We start from the raw sequence: 24,700 nt of genomic DNA on the forward strand, positions 1-24,700 counted from the left end.
TCTGAAAGTGAGAACAGGCATTTGCATGACATTGTTGGAGCCAGCGTCACAAGATATTTATGTGCCAGATGTGCTAAAGATTCATATGTCCCTTCATGCTTCAACCACCATTCCAGAGGACATGCGGCCATGCTGATGATGGGTTCTGCTTGATAACAATTCAAGGCAGCGCAGACTGACTCATGTTCATTTTCATCATCTGAGACAGATGCCACCAACAGAAGGTTGATTTTATTTTTTGGTGGTTCGGGTTCTGTAGTTTTTGCATCAGAGTGTTGCTCTTTTAAGACTTCTGACAGCATGCGCCACACCTCATCCTTCTCAGATTTTGGAAGGCACCTCAGATTCTTAAACCTTGGGTCAAGTGCTATAGATATCTTTAGAAATCTCATATTGGTACCTTCCTTGTGTTTTGTCAAATCTGCAGTGAAACTGTTCTTAAATTGAACAACATGTGCTGGGTCATAAAATAAGACGGCATAACATGAAATATATGGCAGAATGTGGGTAAAACCCCAGAGCAGGAGACATGCAATTTTCCCCTAAGGAGTTCAGTCACAAATTAAATTAACGCATTATTTTTTTAACAAGTGTCATCAGCATGGAAGCATGTCCTCTGGAATGGTGGCCGAAACAGGAAGGGGCATACAAATGTTTAGCATATCTGGCACGTAAATACCTTGCAGTGCCGGCTACAACAGTGCCATGCAAATGCCTGTTCTCACTTTCAAGTGACACTAAATAATAAGCGGGCAGCATTATCTCCCGTATATGTAAACAAATTTGTTTGTCTGAGCGATTGGCTGAACAAGAAGTAGGACAGAGTGGACTTGTAACCTCTAAAGTTTTACATTGTTTTATTTTTGAATGCAATTATGTAAAAAAAAAATAATCTACATTTGTAAGTTACACTTTCATGATAAAGAGATTGCACTACAGTACTTGTGTGAGGTGAATTTAAAAGTATTATTTCTTTTGTTTATCTTAACAGTACAAATATTTATAATAAAAATAATAATACAAAGTGAGCATTGTATACTTTGTATTCTGTGTTGTAATTGAAATCAATATATTTTAAAAAGGTAGAAAAACATTCAAAATATTTATAATAAATTTAAATTGGTATTCTATTATTAACAGTAATATGAAAACTGCGATTAATTGCAATTAATTTTTTTAATGAAGTTAATTTTTTTTAGTTAATCGCTTCAGTTAAGTGCCATTTATTGACAGCCCTATTTATAACTGATGCAGATCACATTTATACAGTCAACAAGAATCATGGACATTTAGTAGCTGGGCTTTTCTTTCAGTAGATAGGCATTTAGCACTAACATTTATCCATTTTTCAGGTATTCACTGAAAAGACTTCCATTATACTCAGAAACCAAAGTATAATAATGCACAGTATACTGGATGCAGATGCACAGTATCAGTTATGTAACAAAGTCTTCACTTTCTATCAATTCTCTGTTGTAACCAATCAGCCTTTCCAAATGTCATGTACTAAATCACTAATGTACAAGTTCATTATTTTGTGACTTGACATGCAAACAACGTAACATTAAATATTTCCATTAAAACATTAATTGGAAAAAAACCCCTTGCATTACAGTTAACTGATTTCATTGTGGGATTTCTTTTAATACAGCTAAGATTTAAAAAAAAACCAAAACAATCTATAACCCAATGTAATCTTCATAACAATCTTAATCTCTCAGAAAGTAGCCACAGGAGTTAAAATCAGATAGCGCACAATATCTAGATACTACTACTAGCACTATTGGCATTGTATGTCAGTAAAGTTGGGCAAGATTTTTCAGAAGAGTAGTTTATTTGACCAAATATGCAGTTTCAGGAGACCTAAAACTACTCGCTAAAGTTGACAAGAATAGTTTGAGTCATTCACAAAATGGCCAAAAGAGACTTTTTCGATTAATCATAAATTCTAAAACATTTCAGATTCAGTTCAACACAAACTGAATTTTTTTAAAAATTTTTCGGAACTGTCATTAAACCAACCCTCCCCCAGATCAGTTATTTGCCCAGCTCTATAGGTGGTACAGTCCTCTGAAAACCTAAATATACAAAAAGAGACAGATCCTGAGTTACAGCTAAATAGCACTCCGGAAGGTAGAATGCAAGAGTGCCCTTTGTATTTCCCCAATTCAGTACCAGTCAATGTCCCTGGTACAGATTAGAGTATCCTGAAGACTGTGCTAAGGTGCATGGGCAGCCAATGGACCTCGGGGGTCATTCTGCCAGTAATGGATCACTGGAACACAAGGATGCCCAGGTCACGTTGCCTGCACCAGCAGACTCAAGTGGCTTGCTAAAATGGCTTTAGCGCAGTACCGTTTCAGTGCACATTATAATGCTAGATGGAAATGTACTTGTTGCTCTTCACCAACATTTTATTAAAAGTATGAGTATTTTTCAGGGCAAATGCTTACGAGGGACAGTTATGCCAGTTTCAGCTCCAGCGCTCCTCCCAAAGGTAATGCCCCAGTGTGCTCCCCCAAAGCTGAAACCGGGAATGGAGCTGTGGGGAGCCCAAGCCCCGGTGCTCCCTGCGGTACAGAAGCCAGGAATGGAGCCGCGGGGCTGAAGCTCTGAGCTGCAGCGCCCCCTCCTAGATATAAAGCCCTGAGCCCTGGTACTCCCGAGGGTCAGAAGCACTGACCCCGCCCCCCTGCTTGGAGCCCTGACATCCCTCCCTCCCATGGCTGCAGCTTCAATCCCCCTCAGTGGCTGAAGTCTGTAACATCTTGTTCAGAGTTAAGGACATTTCAGAGTTACGGACAATCTCCATTCCCGAGGTGTCCGAAACTCTGAGGTTCTGCTGTACACACCAACGTACTCTGGGAAACATATGCTCATTTTCATTAGCATGTTTTCATCTCAAAGCAGTATTACCAATTCACTTTGCTAACCATCAAAGATACACTTTTACGGCAAGCTTCGGAGCAGCACCCTCAACTCCCAACAGAGTCAATGGGAGTTGTGGGCACTCAGCGTCTCACAGGAACAGGCCCCAGTGGCCTAAGATCTCAGACTCAAATTTGCCACAAGCAATAATCTGTCTTACAGTTGATAATGTGCACTTGAATGGCATGCCCAGGGAATGTCATACTGCTCTGTATTATGCACCTTTGCCCGGGAAAAGGACCAGACAAAATGACTACTTTTATCATTATAAAAAGTTCCGCACAGCTGGTCAAGCTCTTCTCCAACTATACTGGTTAATAACAGGCCACGGCAGTTTTGGTTGAATGCCTGACTTGCAGAGTCTTTCCAAATAAATATGAGATCTTATAATCACATTCAGGAAAAGTTTCTGTTTTGAAAACATCTTACAAAATGCAGGACTCCATGCACAAACCCTGAGCTAATTATTATTTTATTCCAGGCACACAAATCAGAAGCTAAGTGAAAATGCATTACATGGAAAATGTACCAAAGTTGCCTTTGTATTCCTTATCTGTATAATTATTCATTGCTTCTATTTAAAAAAAATCTTTTGTTTATTGAAGAAGCATACAATAAGTGTTTTCCTCAAATGACGTTCAACAAGCTTATCAATATCATATGTATACTGTAGTCATCTCTAGTCTGCACATAAGCAAATGAAAATATTCTATTCCCCAGAGAGATTTTCTTTAGAACGCAATCCTTTAGTCAGTCTTGCAATTTTAAACCTAAGCTTCACCCCTAAACTGAAGTAGATATAAGATCCCAGTCTGAAGCACAGACACCCGATTCTCATCTCACAAGAATTTGTGATCAGCAAATTTCAGCTAATCTTTGTTGGTCCTCCAGATCTACACCAGTGTACACGAGATGAGGCTCAGGTCCACAGAGTGGAATAGGATTTTGGCTGTTTCGTAAACAGTCTTATATTTTGTATGGTAAGTATTAAGAGGTGTTACAAACTAGGATATGTGGTTTAATCTATGCACTATGTTTCATAACTCTCCAAATGTGCAAAACATGTTTCTTTAGAAACACTATGTTCTCTCCCCCCATCCATCCCTCTACCCTCAAGTTCAGAACCTTTCCTATGAACTTTACATCATGAAAGACATTATTGTGGGATGGTTTCCAGTGTCAACAGCTTTTACTCACTGAATACAGATGTCCTGGGACTTTCCGCATGTAGAGGGTTCTTTATTTGGAGTAAATATGTACAGACCTTTCAGAACCACAATAATGTGATTGGGAATATCAAAGTACACAATCACATAGTTCATGTTATATAATCTTTCATATTAAGCAGACTAACAAACACCAAAAAATCAATGCTTTTTCCATAAAGTAAGAATCTCACTTCCGTTATGTTTGTCCTATTCAAATGCAACAATAAAGTGTTTAATATAACTACACTACACTAATAATCAACTAGGGTATTTGGTGAGATTTTTTTTAAAGATTTATTTTTACTTAGCCCTTTGCTTGACCTACTAATATGAAATGACTCTCCATATCATCCTGCGACCTCTACTGGAGTAACACTGTAGCTTCCCTATTAGGATAAAGGAGTCACCCTGGTACGTTGGTAGCTAGACACTGGCAAGAGGTATTCATGAAACACTGGGGGAAGCTCTAGGAGTGATATCTTCCAGGTAAACTGCAATCAGTATTCCCCCTCCTATCAAAGAGATTTTTCAGTGGCTCTGTTTTGTGTCAGGAATACAGCATTAAGAACATTGCCCTGCCACCACTAGCTGAAACAAGGGAAAGATCAAAATTAAACTTATTTAAATTAGTAAAAATGGAGTGGTGACAGTGAATCCTAATGTTAACATGCATATAAATGTGCAACTGTTCATAGTTTTAAGGACATAATAATCAATAAAGACAGTTTCAAGCAGTTACAGCTAGGGATAACAAGATGGTGGTTTTGGAATAATTTGGCCTATAGGAAACAGGCAGGCTAAGATGAAATAAAGGTCACTCCAAAACCCGAAGGGAGAGTTCAATCGAGAATGGCACAGGTTTTCAATCAGGCCCGGCTCTGATTGAGAGATGAGTTCAGTGACTGTGATTGGTTCATAAGAACAGACCAATCAGGGAAGGCGTAAAGATGATTGGTGGATGGTATGCTAATAAGGACTGAGGAAATAACCAATCAGAATAGGCCAAAACCTATATATAAGGCAGAGAGCTGACAGACTTGAGTCAGTTCAGATAAGAGCGGGTGGAGAAGCAGGAAAGGAAGAAGGAAGATCAGAAGAGAGTTGAAATCACAGAAGAAAGGAGGAGGCATGGCAGCAATAGCTAAGAAGTATCCGTGACAGAACCAAAGAACCTTTTGACAGAGCAGAGGGGAAGAAGATGGCAGAGAAACAAGCATGAGGACCATAGTATAAGGAATCAATAGGACATATGAGTGTGTCTGCTTGAGATAATAAAGTTGGATGTCCGTGTATGTGTGTATTTATTACTAAGTACACAGTTTTAATGTTTAAGTAATAACTTGTTGTCAGCATTCTAATTGTGACTGATCACCACATGTAGAATGAAATCACTTTAAAGCTATTTCCAACTGCATAGCATTGCAGCATTGGGTACTTTGATATGCATACCTGTGCTAATGGGATTAGTGTTTTGTTTCTTAATATATGCTTTTCAGGTTGACTGTGTCAGGGAATATTTGCATATTGAATAAAGATTATTTTGTTCTTCGAAGAATTACTGCCTGAGGGTCAATCCTTCGATTGGAAGCCTGTATCCCTGTCCTCCTAAGGGTCAACAGAGTTAGTCTATCCTGGGGAAGTTTTCCAAGGGTCAGAGGGAAACCCTTAGTAAAACCCTGACAATTCCTCTCAGGTGGGCCACCCCCTTTTACCTGCCGAAACAGACAAATTGACTAGTGGGTTACTGATATAGGCAGACCATTGTGAGGGTGCCCGGAGTCTGATTTTGGGGGTAGCATCTGAGACTCCCTACTCCCCACACAGATCAGTGCACGACACTCAGAATAGCCCCCTCCCACCCTGTTGCCACTTCTGAGGTAGGAAAGTGCCAATGTTCCCCCCTTCCTTCCCCTCCAGTTCCTTAAGGCAGACTCACCAAACCTTTTCTTCCCTTAGTGCCTGAGAACTATTTTAATTCTTATGAGAATTTCCCAGGGCATAAGCTAAGAGAAAACTTCCTCTGTGTATTGAAGGCCTCACATTACATCCATGCTGAATGCCATTGTGCTTGTGTATTAGACGGGTTAAAAACACACAGTAAAAATACACCATTAAAACACACAGTTCTAGCTTTGCTGACCCCACTCCCTTCCTCAGGGACAAATTAAACTATTATTTTTTTCACAAAGCAAAAGAAAATGAAATGGGAAAAAACAAATCAGCTACATCAGTGTGTTCAAAACACCCCACCCTGTTAGCAGGTGTTGATCCTGTAGGGAAAGGGTTAAGTGGGCCCTGACACTGATGACTTGTTACCCTGTGTAAACATAAGGGAGGTGAGCAACAACCAACCCTGGGGAAAAGAACCGAGTTGATCTTTATCATCTTTTTAAAATTTTTCTATTAATAAAGTCAAATCCCCAGGATGGATGCAAGGTGAGTTTGGACTGGGCAAATTATGTCTGTAGGTCAGGTAGGGAAAGACATCTGTGTTGGGATATGTAAGGATTAAGTAAAGACCTGGGTAACCGCTAGCATGGTATTAGGGAGGAAGGCACGGGCAGGCACTGTCTCTTTTCTTGATAGATAAAGTGCTATCCCTGTCCTTTCCCTCCTGCTTGTAAAGAATTGATAAGCATTGTAGCTGCATAAGGAATGCGGGTGTCTAAAGAATACCCTTTGTGTAAAGAAGTGTCATCTCCCCCTCCCTTCCTTTCCCAGCTACATAAATGAGCCGGGGTCACGGCCCCTTCCTCCCTTACCTGTGAACTGCTGATTAAGGGAATCTGTGGCTGCAATTACTGCAAAGAAATGTATCTTCAAGGTAAAGATGTCTGTAAAATATGCTTAATGCTGTAAACAGTTAATAGGGGTGGGGATAATTATATTCAGTATATGGGCATTCATATTATTTATATTTATAATTATAAATAAGGATTTGTTGTAGTAAATGTGGGTATTTCCATACTAATTTAGATAAAAGAGCATGATGTAACTAATTCATGCTAACTGCTTGCTTACTTGACAATTGGGTCGAGGGGAACAAATACTGCAATAAAGAAGCCCATTTACTCAATCTGCCTCTGGGTCAGCCTGCTTTTCTTTTCATTCTCTAACACTCTCCTTACAAGAAAAGAACAGTTATGCTGCAAAACTGACATAAAACTGAGACAGTGATCTTGCTGCATGACGTACACCACCCCAGCTGAATCTTCACCAAGAACAGACAGACAACATGCCAAGAGGGATCTCATTTTCCCAAGACAGTGACTAAGAAATCTGGCAAATCCAAATGGAAAATGCTAGGGATTTCACCATTCCCTTCCCTCTGAGCTTCCCTTTCACTCTTCCACTCTCTGGATTCCCTCAACCCCTCCAAGAAATTGGAGGGAGGGAAAAATGCAAAGAATGAAAAATTATGGGTTTTCTGCTTTGTGTGACTGAGCTCTTGGGAATCAAACTTGGGTTTGGACAGTCAATCATTCCATACACAGTGAAAAACTAAAATTAAAAGGATTGGTGACCACATCCCTGGACAAGTCTGCTATAAAATTAAACTTTGGAAAAACATCTGTGGCAGATGACAGGCTGATCATCATTTGGCTGTAGCTAAATCATAACATGTGTGTCACAGACCTAATCAGGTCACTAACTGCTGCAGGGATCTGCAGGTAACCTTTGCACAAGGGCCAGTTTTGAGATGTTAGGTGCCAACTATTTGTGTCATTAATTCCATGGATGTTGGAAGAAGAGCATTCTGGAATCATGTTTTTTATTATAAGATGGGAATTATCTTTTCTTTGGTTGTCTATACAGCTACTTTTAGGCCGCTAGTGTGAACCCCACTAGCCTGAGTCTGTCGACCTGGGCTGGAAGGTTCACTCCAAAATGCGGTGTAGAGATACCCACTGAGACTCTGGCTGGATGACACTGTGAGCCCTATGCTGGCCTCTCTCATGCGCTTGCCCCCCCACACTCAGCCCATCACAGACCCAGACAGCACAAGATGGAAAGTGGCACTACATTTATCTATTCTTCACACTTCAAATCTAAAAGAGGTGCCTCAGATAACACATCTTCATTCAAATTCATTCATCTGACAATAGAGACCAGAGCCAAAGTTCACTGACACCTTGTGCAGACCATCACCTCATTAAGGAGCTCTCCCAGCTCCCAGGCACCAAGAAAGACCTCTAATCCCGATTCAACCACAAAGATCCATGGACTCCACCTAATTCCCAAGCAAGTTAAAGGACAGAGGCACTCCCTTCTACATCACTGAAAATATCACACATGTTTGGGATGGCTTTCAGACAGCCTGGATCTGTTCCCCCTTTGGTGATTTAACCAACAAAGAAGTTAACCAACAAAGAAGTTGCCTGCATTCCCAGAGATCAGTATATTTACTCCTCAAGAAGTACTGGAAACCCGGAAGAAGTCTTGACCCAAGGCCCGTGAATCCAACCAATGCCCTCACAGTTCAGGCAACTGCATCTGTGTGGTCAGCCCTTAATGGTTCAGCCGGGGTACCCACTCTCAAGCTTCCAGCTTCCCAGCTATTGCCTTTCTTGGGTGTCTTCCTCTCTCCTGACCAGGGTATTTCCAGGCTGCATAGTTCCCTGCCTTCACTATGTTATTCCCAGCAGACACAGGATGCGTAAGCTCACCTGTGTGCTTTCTCTTCAGGGAGGGTTAACAGTGTGAATGCCCACAGTCATAAGTTGCCACACAGCTCCTGCTATGCAAGCCTAATTTATTCCTAAGGTAAAAAAGCATTACTGAGAAAACATATTAAAAACAATAAAAGAACCTACCCTAACATGGGCTCTGGCAGGAAAAGCCAGTCCTTCAGTACTCCAGCCAAAGGCTTTCCTTGTGGTTTCAAGTTCATCACAATTTCAGCTCAGAACAAGATCCTGGCCTTATAGGGCCTCACCTTTCCCTAAGGATTGGGGCCCTCCATTGACCAAGGGTCCTGTCCATTTGCTGGATCAGGAAGAAGGGCCTGAGCCTGTTTAAAACCAGGTGCTTTAACCAAAAATCCTTTCTTTGTCCGGAGAATTCCATTAGAATTAGTATATGCATACCTCCCCAGAGGATGGCTTCAGATAATTGGAGAAATTTTACATTAGCATCCCCCTCGTCCAAGAGGAGTTATGTACTATTCCACAATAACAAATACACAATTGCCTATTTAATAAAATGGATTCCAAATGGTATCAAACCTAACTCAGTAAGGTTTAACTTAATTCAATAATCTTAATTCCACAAGGTTGGATCAGAATGTTGCAGGATATTGTCAGTCTGTCACACCTTTCATGGCTCGTGAAAGGGCATCATGAGCAACTGCTGCCACTGCTGACTGAAATAGCCAATGCCTTATTCAGGGAAGAAATCTTTCCCTCCTCCTTTAAACACACAATAGCTTGACCAACACTAAAGAAACCCACTTCGGATATCAGTACTAGCTAACTACTGGCCAGAATCCAATCTCCTGTTCCTGACCAAGTACACAGAGAAGCTAGCTAAAGGCCAACTATATAAGCTCTTCTAATTGAAGCTAGTATCCTAAATCCAGCACAATCTGGATTCAGCCCAGGATGTGGGATGGAAACAGCTTTAGTGACACTGATGCATTATCTCCTGCTGTCAATGGATAGAGAGTAGATTTCCATTCTCATCTTCCTGAACCTCTCTGGAGCTTCTGATATTGTCAACTATTAGATACTGCTGTCCTGCCTTAGAGAAGTCGAAGGGGACCAGGGAAATGTGCTATAATGGTTTAAGTCCTTCCTCGTAGAAAGTTCCCAAAGAGCAGTGATGGAAAATTACACCTCACCACTAGACCTCTCATTTGTGGAGTTCCACAAGAATCAATTCTCTCTCCTGTCCTATTCAACATGCAGCACCAGTGAACTGATCAAATGACAGGGACTTAAGTACTAGCAACATGCAGGTGACACACAATTCTGCCTGTGTCCTTTGCCATCTACAACCACATCATGACCATCAAGATACTTGGACAAAATCAGCTCATGGACGAAGCACAACTGGTTGAAGCTGAATCCAAGCAAGCCAGAGTCTGTAGTTTAGAAGTGTTCCTGGAATTCCCACTAACCCTCAGCTCTCACATAGCAGCATTCCTGAATAATGCTTTCTACCAGCTGATGATGACCTGGGCTTGGTTATACACAACTTTGTCACCTCCCATCTGGACTACAGCAATGAAATATATCTGGACACATCAGCCCTTAGGACACTCCAACTCAGACAGAATGCTGGAGCAGTTCTCAGCAACACAGGCTACTTGAGAACATCACACCTATCCTCTGCTCCCTCTACTGACTTGATATTCTGTGGGAAGCCAAGTTCAAGATTTTAGTCCTTATCTTCAAGGTTCTCCATAGTCTATGCCCAGGATATCTAAAAAGATCTCCTAAAGCTTTGGGATGAAGGTTGTGATTGACAGTTCTGCTTCTCAGGCACAATAGAACTTTCTACCATAAGGGTTAAACTCATCTGTTCTGGAGACAGGATTTTCTCAGGGGCTGGTCGAAACTGTGGAATGAACTCCAAACGGGAAATAAGGATCATCACAAACCTCATCATCTTCCAATTCAAATACAAGGTACATTTCAACCTTGCCTTTCCTAACATAAACACAGGGTAGTGTATACATTAAACCAAAACCCTACCACAACAAAATTCTGCACTGTATATGCCATTTTCACAGTGGGAAGAGGATGAGTGAAAATACACCAAGCACATGTGACAATTGTTACTTATGCTGCTTAATGCACTGCTGGAAGGTGCTCAGATACTGTGGTGATGAGGGCAATATAAGAACCTAAACAGAACAGAAAAAACCCCCAGAACCTTTGGATGAATTTTCAGGGTGTGAACAAAGTTTGTAACAGATCACAGGTCATGGAACAAAGCTGGGAATACCATGCCCAATCTGCCAGATGAGTTACCAGGTAACACCATATTACATTCCTATATAACAAGCTCAAACCAAAACGCTCAGAATAGAACTTCTACTCCAAGTACATTCGCTCCCACAAGGCACCACAACAGAACATGAATTGTGGATTTCAGCATCCAAATCATGACATTGATGTAACAGTTTTAAATCAGATCTTGTAATGAGTCTTACATTTATTTCATCACCTCATGGCCTATTCACAGTTTGGTTTCTAGTGTCAAATTACTATGACTGAAAGAAGTACTATGATTAACAGAAAAAGGCATGGATCTTTAAAAATAATAGATAAGATTATGCAAGGAGGCCAATGGGTTTTGTTTGGTTTTCTGGGTCCTTAGTACTCAATCAGATTTAAACTTGCATATGTGGCCAGACTGGATCTTTTTATAAGTGGCAGATCTGAGAGTTCTCTAAACCTCATTTTAAACCACAACCAGAACTGACAGCTGGACAGCATCAGTTATTAAATACATCCCAAACACAATCTGGTGGGATTTCTGACTTCTGGTATGTATAATGGAAGGGCTTCCTCAAATCCTTTGTATTTAAACCCAGGAGCATAAAGTGTTATAGGCATTCTTAACGACAGGAAAAAAATTGAAGGCAGGATCTTATGTGATCTAAATTAGTGGGTAGTCAGCAGGTGGGAAGACAAGCTATCAGTGGAGTCATTTCACAGAAAGAATGGGGCTGGGAATCAGCCTCGAGAATAGGCACTAAAAAACTTGAGTGAGAACACTTATTTATTGTGTCATTGATCCTGAAAGTGGGGAATAAAAACAATGACAATTATGACCCTTTATACACAGAAAGGCAAAGAATTAGTGCAGGATCACTTTATATAGAGAAGAGAAAATGAAAGATTCAAATACTATGATTAAAGGAATTGTAAACTTAAAAATCACATTTCAATCTGGAAATTTTGCTCCAACTAGAATTACAAGTGAGCATATAGATGCCTATAAATGAGAGAGGGTAAAGAAAGAAACACTACTGTATTTTGTTTGCTTTATGTTTTGATAATTTTGCATATTGTCAGTTTCACTGTTTTGTTTTTATTATTTTCTAACATTTATATTGTAATCCCAAATCACTTACAAAAAGTATGGGTAGACTTGAAAATGATAATTCATTGTAAGATAAAACATTTGACACTTAATTTCTTCTTTACTTACCCACCAAGACCCAAGTATAGGCTTTTGTATTTGTGCTGCATCACCTGATGCAATCTAACCCATAAAATGCTGCTCTTCCTGCACTGTTTTAGTTAACTGTAATGTCATTAACTCTTGGAAGGAACACAATATGCCCTGAAATCAGAGGGTGGCAGATAAACAAGAAGAATGAATAGAAGCAGTACGGTCTAATATTTAGTGCACAGAACTGGGAGTCAGGAAATGTGCTGTAGATTCTAATTCTACCTCTGTCTCTGACTCACTTTGAATGCTTGGGGAAGTTTCAACTGCTCTTTTTCTCTTTTTCTGTAACATAGGGTTAATAATCATATCCTACTATCTCTGTTAGGTGCACTGATTTCTTCCTAGGAAAAGTGGTGCAAGTGCGATATATGATTACTATTTTAAAATATTTTATTTTAAAAGTAAATTCACTCTGTAATTTAAGCCTCCACAATATTCTGTTACTAACTTGGGATCTCATACAATTTTCAATGTCTTTTTTAAGTTTACAGTTAACTTTTAATAAGTCTCTCTTATTCCATTTCTGATGTGTTAGCTGAACTCTCCAAATGGACTTCAAGGAAAGAATAATGTACTGCAGGTTAAAAAACTTAATTACTGCATTTAGAAAGCCAGTACAATATCTATCAAGCATGCAAAGAAATCTGAGAATGTAACATCTTTCAAGTCCCAAAGGATACCGCTTAAATGTTAGGGGGAAAATAGCTTAATACAAATTACACTAAATCGGAAGTCACTTAATAATTTTAAGAGGTTGACGAGATGACACATGGGTGACAACTAAAGGTAACCTCATTCCCTTGTGGTAATGAATTACATTTTAAGACTTCAAAAGTCAGCTACTTCAGAATGTTCTGTTCAGTTACAATATTTGTTTGGCAGCAAAAGAATGTTAACTCAGAGATACCCATCACACTGGGGCACTGAAGTGAACAAGATAAAGCTAAAACAGATGAAATATTATTACAACAGACTGTGCTATTTTGTTAACATGAAAGCCACACTAGGAACCTTGTTCACCTTTCGTTCTTGACACTAATTGAGTATCTTGGAGTGAAGTTAAACATTAAGGGACAAATCCACCAGTGTGGTCCCATTGATATCAATGGTACTATTCATGTGTTTAAAGTTAAGCATGTTCCTAAATGCTTTGCAGGATCAGAGCGTAAACCTACTGTGACAAAGCTCTGTCCTTGTCTCAGTGGGTCCCACGCTTTCTGGCGGATTTCGCTAGCCTCAGAGGCTCACTGTGACCCTCCACATAGCCCTTCTCTCTCTAGAGGCAAAGGTCACATCCTACTGAGCCATTTTCATCATAAACCAGCAAGGGAGGTGAGGAGAAGCAACCCTCCCTCACACAGTCTCTGTTGTCTCCCAGTCTCAGTGATTAATCAGGGAGTGAGAGGGGGAGCCCAGGCCCTCCCTCTACTCCAGGCTCCAGCCCAGGGACCCTAATAGTAGCAGCTATGGTAGCTAACTTTTTTGGAAATAGGACGTGTACAATTCCCTGGGTCACTTCCCCACAGCAGCCCCCACTTCCTCAATATCTACTTCACTGTTACCTCAGGGCCTCCTTCTTTGTGCCTGAAATGGTTTGTACTGCTCAGTTCCTCCAACAGCGTGGCTTCCTCCTACAGCTCCTAACACGTGCGCCCAACTGACTAACTGGGAGGCTTTTAACTAGTTTCAGTTAAAAACTAGTTAAATTTAAATTTAAACTAGTTAAACAGCCCCTAATTGGCTTCAGGTGTCCCAATCAACTTAGCTATCTTCCCTGCCTTCTGGAAAGATCTTAATTGGCCCCCAGGTGTCTTAATTGACTTGGAGCAGCTGCCATTTACTTTCCCTGGTAACAGGGAATTGTTTAGCTTGGGGCTAATATATGTATCTCCCACTACTTTTCTATAGCCATCTGGCCTTGCCCTGTCACACTGCAGAGAATAGCAACCTTGACAACACACTCAAGATCCCAGAGAATTCCTGATAAGATTACAATTCCGAAATGAACAGACAACAAGTTATAGCTAATTTTACAACCATCATTGTGGTGTCTGATGCACATATAATAAATCCTACACAATTAGTTGTTTGTTTTAAGATCATAGTAACTTTTTTGTGTGATTGAAATCAAACTGAAGTAAACCACTGGACAGCAAACAAGGCTCACCATTAGCATCGTGGGAATACTCTATTCCAGAAACAGTGCATCTTCGGAAAACCATCTTATTTTCAGTAAGAGTACCAGTCTTGTCTGAGAATATATACTGCATCTGCCCTAAGTCTTCTGTGATGTTTAAAGCTCGACACTGTAGCTGAGTGTCGGTCTCTTCATCATATAAATCCTTGTCTTGATGAATGAAGAATACTTGGCATACTTTAACTATTTCAATGGATACATACAAAGAAATCGGAATCAGAACCTAAAATACATAAAAACACACTAATTAGGAGAAAATAGGGGCATAAATATTATATTGAATTGATATAATCTAATCAACTTTATGGCAGACTAAAATCACAAAGAGTGTATGTACTATACTGTACCTTAAAGAGTTTAATAGGCTTAGATTCAATATTGTAAAGTAATTAAAATGTTTGCAAAGAGTTTACTTGGACAGATTAGAAAAGCCTATGGTGCAACTGTAGAGCTGAAATCCATAATTATGTCTGGAAATGTGATTATCAAGGCTTGGAGAGAAGCAAACGTTTTCAGGGTAATAAGATGAGCTTGAAAGAAGCTAGGAAAGGAAAAGAAGGGAGGGAGGAGAGGAACATACAGTACAATCAGAATCCTGCAAATACAAAAGAATATCTTGCATCAAAAAATGGATGAATAGCTCCCAAATTTTATCTGTGTAAATAACAGGCTCTCACTAAATCAGCTTTCCAGGAACAGGAGAGGTAAAATGAATGATTGGTGGAAGGTTCTGCAGAGAAAGCAACGTTGTCAGTTGCAGTTTTTGAGCAGCAGTTCAGCTGAATGAAGAACATACTTTGTAATTGCTGAACAAAGTGTTAAGCTAAGAGAGTTTTCCTGAAAAAATTTTTCAGCAGTTTCTTGGGGATTTTCAAAAATCCACAAAAGACATCATTTCTAGTTGAATGTGCCTTGCAGATGTTTTTCAGTGCTGAAATTTCTGGTTATATACAAAATTAGGCTTGGTCAATTAGACTAGTGGGGTGAATCGCAGTCCATATGTAAGTACCAGGTGTGGTTATTTAAACAAAACCTATAGTAAAGGCTGCATACTTAAGTAAATCTGTTCTGAGTTTTCTTTAATAGAAAAAAACCTCTTAATACATTAAAATCACAATGGCAAAGGCCATTATTTAATCCATGCCTCTTCAGTGCAAGATCGTTCCCTTCACTAGTATGCCATTTTCTAGTGCTCTGTCAGTTCTAGTTTTACATGTCCCAAAGACATAGACATCCACACTTCTCTTGACACACCACAGTATTCAACAATATAGCAGATCTCATCATCAGAAGACTTTCTCCCCCCTGCATCCCCCCAGTATTCACCTCCTATGCATAGGCACTGAATGATGACAACTCTAGTCATTTACCTCCTGTATAAATTCTAAATAGTTTGGGGCCATTAAAGGGTTAAATTCCAGCATGAACCTTGTCCTGGTAAGGTACCTGCATTCCAACACCACCAAGGTTTTAAGTAGTCCTCCAAGGTAGGCGGGTGGCTGAGCTTTTGCAGCATGGCATCCCACAGAGTGTGAAGTTTGCTGCTCCCTGACAGGCACCCTCCTCATCTTAACCCATCTTGCTTGTTAAAAAAACAACACACCTGGAATGTTTGGGACGGAACCTCAGCAGGTGTGAATTGTCACAGCTCCACTAAAGGCAATGGAGGGAAGACAATTTGGAGCATCAGTCCACTGATTTTTTTCAGAGCTCTTTTCATTTTGGTCACCATTAGCACATTGATGAGGCTCGTTTATTTTTCTGGCTACATAATATTTTATTCTTCATTTTTCATGCTTTAATTGTATGGTATCTAATTGTATTGTATTTTAAACACTTAATTAGCTCCTCAAGTTCCTTGGTGGGAGAAGTTGTGCTCTCTTTTCTCTATATATAATTATTAAAATCAGTAAACTGTGAACACAGGAACCAGTGTGGACAACATTGTTACCTGAAAAACTATTATCATTGTCAAAAATAAATACACTGCAGCTAGAACTGGGGATAAATAGTTGCCATCAAGCCCGGGAACATCGAAAACTGGTTTCTTCTCACCATATTGCCACACCCATAGGCCATGACCTGCAGAAAAGTTTAAATAGACGAAAACTTAAATGAACATCAAGAAATTAAAAAACCCACAGCATTGGTTTATTTTGTATGCATTTGTCCTTAAAAGTGATCTGCAAAGGAAAAAAAGGGGAGGGGGACTTGTGCCTTTTCCTACTTTGTTATGATTTATGAAAAAGACCTGAAATGTTTGTTTTAATATGCATTTTCTACATTGGAAACTTAAGTCCTGTCTGCCCTGGAAAACACCATGACGACTGGAGAACTAGTGAAAAGGTGGCCATCACAAAAGTCAAAGGAATAGAAGCTGAGCAACTAAGAGGGGAAGAGATTTTAGTCAGACTATTTCAATCTCTTTGTTTATTGTCTTTCTTTGTTAGTTCCTATTTAATGCAAGGAAAGTATTAACCTTTTGGAGCAGTGATGTCTTTACCAAAGATATGGCAGTCCCACCCTTTTAATTAGGGTGTGAGAAAAATTAAACATATCCTCTGAGACATATAACAGGTCCTGCCATCCCAGCCAGGAAAGACCTGAGTTGATATTTCTGATATTCATTTTAAAAATAAGCTGAAAAAACCCAAAACCTTAATACCTACCTCCTCCCCAAAACCTAACAATCTTTCAGGCCCTATTCTTTATATGTCATAAAGCAACAAAAAAGAAGTAAAGCCCATTAAAAAAATCCTTTGTAAGGCACCTCTATCAAGTTTCTAAACTGTCCCTTGTCCCACACTGAAATAACGATAAATAAAAATGACATTGTCTCACTAAATATTTTGCAGCAGTGCAAAGCTTTATATTATTTATGCTCTGATGTGTCTATAGCTATTTTTAATAATCTAGAGTAAAAATGCTAAAAATTCTGCAATTGCAATGGACTATATCAACTTTCTTTTTACTAAATGTTCTGATTTTCAAAAGACCTAGTGATTTTAGATATCACAAATTCCCAACTTATGGAGATATCTTAAAAGGGCTTGGTTTTCAGAAGGTGGGTACTCAGCACTCTGAAAAACCCCGGCCCTTCTCAAGGTGATTCAAGCTGGGCAGCCCAAAACTGAGGACTCCCAGATCTCTAATCACTTTTTCAAATCTTGGCCTCTCATTTTAGTTAATATTTTATAGACAATATTGATAAGAAAGTTATGGGGATACACAACTCATTTTAACAATTGGCAAAAAAGAAACAACAAGAAAAAAACCCACTTCTGTTACTAAGATTCTACTCTAAAACAAATTGGAAATCATTAGGATGAAATGCTGGTTTTGGATATGCGAGGTGCCCATTGAACTCAGTGGGAACAAAGAGCATAATAATAGTTTGGCCCTCAACTTTCATCTTTAAAGAGGGTGTCAACAGCTGCAAAAAGACACAGTTAAGGGTATTAAAATAACACAGAAGTTTTGGTAAAATACATTTAAGGTTGCCAAGACAAATTCCAGAACTTATGTATTACACACAACCAAAACAAAACCCAGACATTACAAAATATGGAATTCAAAAGCAATAGCTAAAGAAATGTTTTGCATACAAACCTTTACACCAAATTCTCAGTCAGAGACCAATACACACACACACTCTAACCAGAACCCAAACAAACTTACCCCTGCCCCTCTATTTTTGTTAGAAATTTTGATGCCAGTAACAATTCCATTGAAGTCAATGGTAGTCTTTTCTTTGACTTGCCCTTTGAATTTGGACTTTATATAATTTTTAATATTATAAGTTTGGATACTTAAGTATGGTGGGTTAATATTGTATATTATGAGTCCCTGTTTTCATCTAATAGAGCTAGGTGAATGGTATTGTACTAGTTATGTTTAATCCGTGTTCATATATTACCTTGGCAACTAAGTATGTGCCAAATTCTGCCACCCTTAGTCATGATGAGTTGATTTCAAAGATACTACTTTTGAAGTAGGGCACGACTCATTGCTACTGAAGGTGGCAGAGCCTGACACAATAGTTGTCTGATTTGGTCTTGTAATGGTATATAGTTGATTGTTATTAAAAGATTACTATTTGGATGTGCTTATGTACTAAGCTGATGTTTCCTACCAAAAACAACAACAACACATTTTACATAGAAAAGAAGTAGCTACATAAATCAAGAGACAGAAGATATACATTTTTGAATTTTTAAAGCAAAGCATGTGACTCTTAGGATAGAGTTTGGTCCTTAACTTTTATTTTTAAAGAGGACTTACCGATGGCTGAAAATAGACACATGACTATAAGTATGAGGACACACCAAAGGACATCAATATTCATCTGTCTTTCAAGCTTACTGCGCTTGTAACGTGGTCCACTGTTATTTAACAAAGCTTTGGTCTCGTGCCCTGCAGAAGCAATTACATTAAACAATATAGATATTTGTTGACAGTCTAAGGGAACTATCAAGTGAACATGTAAAGTCAAAGAGAAAAGCTGTCTTTTACCTGCATAGATTACTATCCCTGTAACCTCTTCTGTGTTCCTAACAGTACATCCACGCAACAAAAGGTTTTCTTTATATAGTGCATCCTTTTTCCCACTTGTATGTACACTGCAAAAGATTTAATAACAGAACTCGACACAGATTATCCCCAAAGCTTAAATAGTCAGATCCCCATACACTGGCCTGACGACAAAGGATTCTGGGATTCACAAGCAGTCTTGACATCACAGGTATTCCACGGAGGATATATTTGGGTCCAATGAAAGGGAAGCGAAGGGGAAGGATGTACGTGCACAAGTGAGAGCAAGATGACTGCACTACGTATTTCTTACTGACTGCTCTATAAAGAAGAAATGGCATGTACTTTATAATTATATACGTTCTAATTGTGGCTGTACTCCTGAGTTGAGTTTTGCACTTAGAGTAGTATAAAGATTATTTTTGAAGAATTCTACAAAATATTTGTATAAGTATCCTCTAGCTCTCTGTTTTTTTTTTTTTCTATTTTCTAACCAGTGAATTTTTCTTTTCCCCTTTCCAATTCTCAATCTCTTGAATTCCCTGGGTCCTTTTGGCCCAGTTCTGTCTCTGGGAACTCTGTGATCCCTTTTTCCTTGCTCTTCTCCATTCCCTCCACAGCCTACTCACCCTTACTCTCTTTGGCCCCCTCACTCTGATCTCCTTACTGCCTGCTAAACAGGATCAAATTAAGAATTCTTGGGGTTCTAGGCACAGAATATCCTGAAGCTCCACCCTGTTATAAAATACTTAAACTTTCCTGAGATGATTAAAAACATGTCATTTAAAGAATTAACAGCATACGGGAACAACACAAGCATCTTCGCCAGACATAAACAATTATATGTTTAGCTAAAAATTAAAAATTCACAGCTAACAGGTTCCCAGAAAACACGGCTGGCTTGATATTGTACGTGAATTTAGACATCAAATGCCCTAGCTATTCCATGCAAGCACTGACAGAGAAAAAAGATAATGAATTCACTACAGGGGAGCAGAGGTGGGTGAGGTAATTGGTTATTGGAGCAACTTCTGCTGGTCAAAGAGACAAGCTTTTAAACAACTTAGAGCTCTTCTTCAGTTGAACAGCTGAGAATCAATAATCTCTGGCTCGTGTCAGCATTTGTGGAAAATAGTTTTCTATCAATATGTGCATCTGAGCAATTGTTAACACTGCTGACTCCAATTACATTTAGGGAATGTGCAGCGCATGGCACATAGTCCTTTGGTGGGTTCTCCGTGACAGATGGGCTTGCGGACTATTGTAACAATCAGTTGTATCACTAGCATTATCATACAATTGCCCACAGCTGTTAAGACACATCCAAACCTAGGTTATTTATTATAGCCAGCACAGCGTTAGCCAGGTTTGCTCCTGTGTGGTTCTCAAGTGGCTGAAACCCAATTATTTGGCGCTCTGAATGAGAAATCAGAAAATGAATGTGAACTGGTCTACAAGCACCACATCAGGTGGTGAATCAACAATTACAGAGAAATACTTGGCTTGCTGCAATTCTCTTACTATGGTGGTTTTAATTTTCTGTCTCATCAATTCAATGAATTTGTCACCTACAGTTGAGGGCAGGTAGGATGGCTTTCCTCTTCTCTCCAAATTTAGCAAGGTGGTCAGCCAGACATGGATCAAATGGTAATATTAGCTCAAAAATCCCCAAATCTCTTCCATAGCTTTTGGATCCTAATACTTCGTCCTGACCACGGAAGCCAAGCCCAAAAGTACTTAAACTTTGTAACTGCCACCACACACTGAAGAATGTCTCTTCAGTACTGCTGTTCTGAACTGAATTGGCATGCCATAGCAGAGTCAACCCTACCATATTGTGTTTTTTTAAAGTTTTAACCAAGCTAGCACACAGGTTCAGTGTTCTGTACCCCTCTTATGTTTGAAAGTTGCTTCGGATGTTTCCCATCCCCAAATCCTTTTGTAAAAGCATACAATGCACTCGAGAAAAGCTTAATTGAAAGCAGTAAACATTTCCAGGAGACGGAGAGTAAATAATCCAATATCATGCAAAAACTTCACCACCGAAGAGACAAAATGAAAAAAGTTCTTCAGTGAACACTCTTTTCTTCTCTGCAATGACCTGCACAGAAATCAGGAAGTTTTCTACATCTGCATTTCTGTGCACAGCTGTACCTCTAGCAATCCCAAACAGTCTCATTGAGTTTCATTGAGTTTTCTCCACAGCGTGGGATATGTGGAAATCTGGATGTTCTTTGTATCCAGGTAAATATAATAAGTCTAAGATATTTCAAATTAACCACTACGTGGTAATAATAGCAGCTTCTAAAAACAACTGCCTGACCACTGAAGCCAAACAGACAAAAAAGTGGGGCATCAGGATATATGAGAAACTCTTAGTAAACAAAACAACGTCTATCCTAGCTGAGTACTTACTGTTTGTTATTTATGTATTGACAAAACCTGCAATTACATCAGAGAAACGGGGAAAATGCTTGGGAGAATGGATTGCCACAAGGGAAATACTAAGAATAAAAAAATAACTTCTTATATCAGTAGCACTGTAACATTGCTAAGGGGGTGGAGGGGGGGAAGAAAAGTCAAATAACTTTTATAGACCTGCTGAGTATGAATGAAATTCCACATAACAGACTCCAGTATCTTAACGCTGCAGAGCAGATGGTGAAGGAAAATTGGAAATATTTTAACTACTGTGCATTCATATAAAGAGCACTGAAAGTAGAATTCTTAATTTTTCAAAACAAATTGGAATGCAGAGCTAATAAAGAGAAATGTTGAGAAACTGAATGCACTAGAATAAAACTAAGATATCTAACTACTGTTGCTGCAGCCTCAAACTTTATTTTTATATTTATTTTTCTATATGTTATTTTATGTAGTACATTTTGCTACCCTTAAGTATGGTACAGTTTAACACCATGTATTGCCAATCCTGAGCATTTAAAAAAAAACCATGAACGAGGGCCCCCCAAATCATGAAATTGGCTAAAACATCGTGATTTTTTTCATTTAAAAATTGGATTCTTTTTATTTGTCTTTGGTTTATGAGCCTTTAAGATGCACTTGGGTCATGTGTTCATGCTTTTCTTCACAACCTTGAGTGCTAGAAACTTATGCTTTTTAAAAACAAATGCTGAGATTCTAACCTTATCACATGCCTTTAGGAGCTGTGGCTTTAAGAACCACACCAAATATCATGAGACTAGCAGTAAAATCACCAGAATTGGCAACACTTAATCTGTGGAAACACTGAGACGACTCTCAGAGTAAGGGGCTACTCAGAGCATTACACAGAAAAAAAGAAAACACACTCCCTCCCTCAAAGAGTTTGCGATCTGATTTAGATGACCAGGTGAGAGAAAGAACCATGGTATTGCCAAGTGTTTAGCAGTGGGAAGGTTTGGATTTTAGATATGTTATAGATACAGCAGTAACAATATCTGGCAAGAGACCAGAACTGAGGAAAGAAGGAAAAGAAACTGGTAAGATTACCTCGAGTTTGCAACTTTGAAGCACAAATGGTTTCTGACACTTTAGTAGAGAATTCCCCTCAGCAGTTCTAAGATAGCAGAACGTTTTCATTTTATTGATTTCTGAGTTACAAAAATTCTGCTTTTGTCCTCTCTCATCACTGTCCCATCCCTTGATCATGGACTTCCTAAGTTTGTGCTCAGCACAATAAGCAGCAATCATTCACTGCCAGCTTAGAAGTCTGAGTATTTGGGATGTATAAAAGATTTATACACTCAAGGGAGAATAATTTGTTAAATTATCCACAATGGACTGCAGTAATCCTACTATTCTGAGTACTATGCCTTCTCTGCTTTTTAAGACCAAATCCTCCTGCACCTTGACTCTGAATTACCAGGATATTGGCTTAAGTTTCCAGTAAAGTGTTCAAATTGTAGTTAACTTCCCTGTTAATACGTGGACTTGTTTTTCACAAATCTACTGGAGAAGTAATAGCTCTGGTTTGTGATTTTATATCCCACACAAGTTCTTTATAGATGTTAATGACAGCGGACTGCAATATATGTACACTGTTCACTACAAACTTGTGTATATGGTTATAACTAGGGCCCTACCAAATTCGCCGTCCATTTTGGTCAACTTCATGATCATAGGATTTTAAAAATTGTAAATTTCATGATTTCAGCTATTTAAATTTGAAATTTCAGGTGTCGTAATTGTAGGAGTTGGCGGGGGGGGGGGTAATCGCAAGGTAATGGTGGGGGGGTGGGGTTGCGGTACTGCTACTCTTACTTCTGTGCTGCTGCTGGCGGTGGAGCTGCCTTCAGAGCTGGGCGGCTGGAGAGCGGCGGCTGCTGACCGGGAGCCCAGCTCTGAAGTCAGCACAGAAGTAAGGGTGGCAATACCGCAACTCTGCTAAAATAATCTTGTGATCCCCCTGCAACTCCCTTTTGGGTCAGGACCCCCAATTTGAGAAATGCTGGTTTCCCCTATGAAATCTGTATAGAATAGGGCAGTGGTGGGCATCATGGTAATCCGCGGGCCGCAAGACCGTTTGTTTACATTGACCATCCGCAGGCACGGCCGCCCACAGCACCCAGTGGCCGCGGTTCGCTGTTCCCATTGGCTGGGAACAGTGAACCGCAGCCATTGGGAGCTATGGGCAGCCGTACCTGAGGATGGTCAATGTAAATAAACGGTCTCATGGCCTGTCAGTGGATTACCCTGATGGGCCGCATGTGGCCCGTGAGCCGCAGATTGCCCACCACTGGTATAGGGTAAAAGCACACAAAAGACCAGGTTTCATGGTGGGAAACCAGATTTCATGGTCTGTGGTACATTTGCGGACACCTAACAGAAATTCCAGATCATAGGCCCTGGTTCTCATACGGCAATTCAATCACCTTGACATCTGTTAGGAGAGCAATACAGCGGTGCACAGACAATCCAGAAAGTTTTTGGAGAGTGTTAGGGGGACAACTTTAGGGTGCAAGTGCTGGAGGAACCAACTAGGGGCAGAGCTCTTCTTGACATGCTGCTCACAAACTGGGAAGAATTAGTAAGGGAAGCAAAAGTGGATGGGAACCTGGGAGGCAGTGACCATGAAAGGCAGTGACCATGAGATGGTTGAGTTCAGGATCCTCACACAGGGAAGAAAGGAGAGCAGCAGAATACAGACCCTGGACTTCAGAAAAGCAGACTTTGACTCCTTCAGGGAACTGATGGGCAGGATCTTCTGGGAGAACAACATGAGGGGGAAAGGAGTCCAGGAGAGCTGGCTGTATTTTAAAGAAGTCTTATTGAGGGCACAGGAACAAACCATCCCGATGTGCAGAAGGAATAGCATATATGGCAGGCGACCAGCTTGGCTTAACAGAGAAATCTTCAGTGAGCTTAAACACAAAAAGGAAGCTTACAAGAAGTGGAAACTTGGACAAATGACGAGGGAGGAGTAAAAAAATATTGCTTGAGTGTGCAGGGGTGTAATCAGGAATGCCAAAGCACAATTGGAATTGCAGCTAGCAAGGGATGTGAAGGGTAACAAGAAGGGTTTCTGTAGATATGTTAGCAACAAGTAGAAGGTCAGGGAAAGTGTGGGACCCATACCGAATGGGGGAGGCAACCTAGTGACAGATGATGTGGAAAAAGCTGAAATACTCAATGCTGTTTTTGCCTCTGTCTT

At 39.8% G+C, this 24,700-nt stretch overlaps 1 protein-coding gene across 3 annotated transcripts in view; it reads right to left on the reverse strand.

Moving 5' to 3' along the window:
• Positions 1-24,700, reverse strand: part of ATP10A (ATPase phospholipid transporting 10A (putative)) — a 150,481-nt gene that overhangs the window by 37,422 nt on the left and 88,359 nt on the right. For all 3 annotated transcript variants that reach the window (XM_043537649.1, XM_007063340.4, XM_043537651.1), the window contains exons 4-7: positions 19,030-19,136; positions 18,799-18,930; positions 16,469-16,599; positions 14,488-14,740 (exon numbers count right to left, since the gene is read on the reverse strand). In XM_043537649.1, the coding sequence (XP_043393584.1) occupies positions 14,488-14,740; positions 16,469-16,599; positions 18,799-18,930; positions 19,030-19,136 (623 nt within the window). The remainder of the gene's footprint in view (positions 1-14,487; positions 14,741-16,468; positions 16,600-18,798; positions 18,931-19,029; positions 19,137-24,700) is intronic.

Source organism: Chelonia mydas, chromosome 1 (assembly GCF_015237465.2).
Source record: "Chelonia mydas isolate rCheMyd1 chromosome 1, rCheMyd1.pri.v2, whole genome shotgun sequence".
Classification (NCBI taxonomy): domain Eukaryota; kingdom Metazoa; phylum Chordata; order Testudines; family Cheloniidae; genus Chelonia; species Chelonia mydas.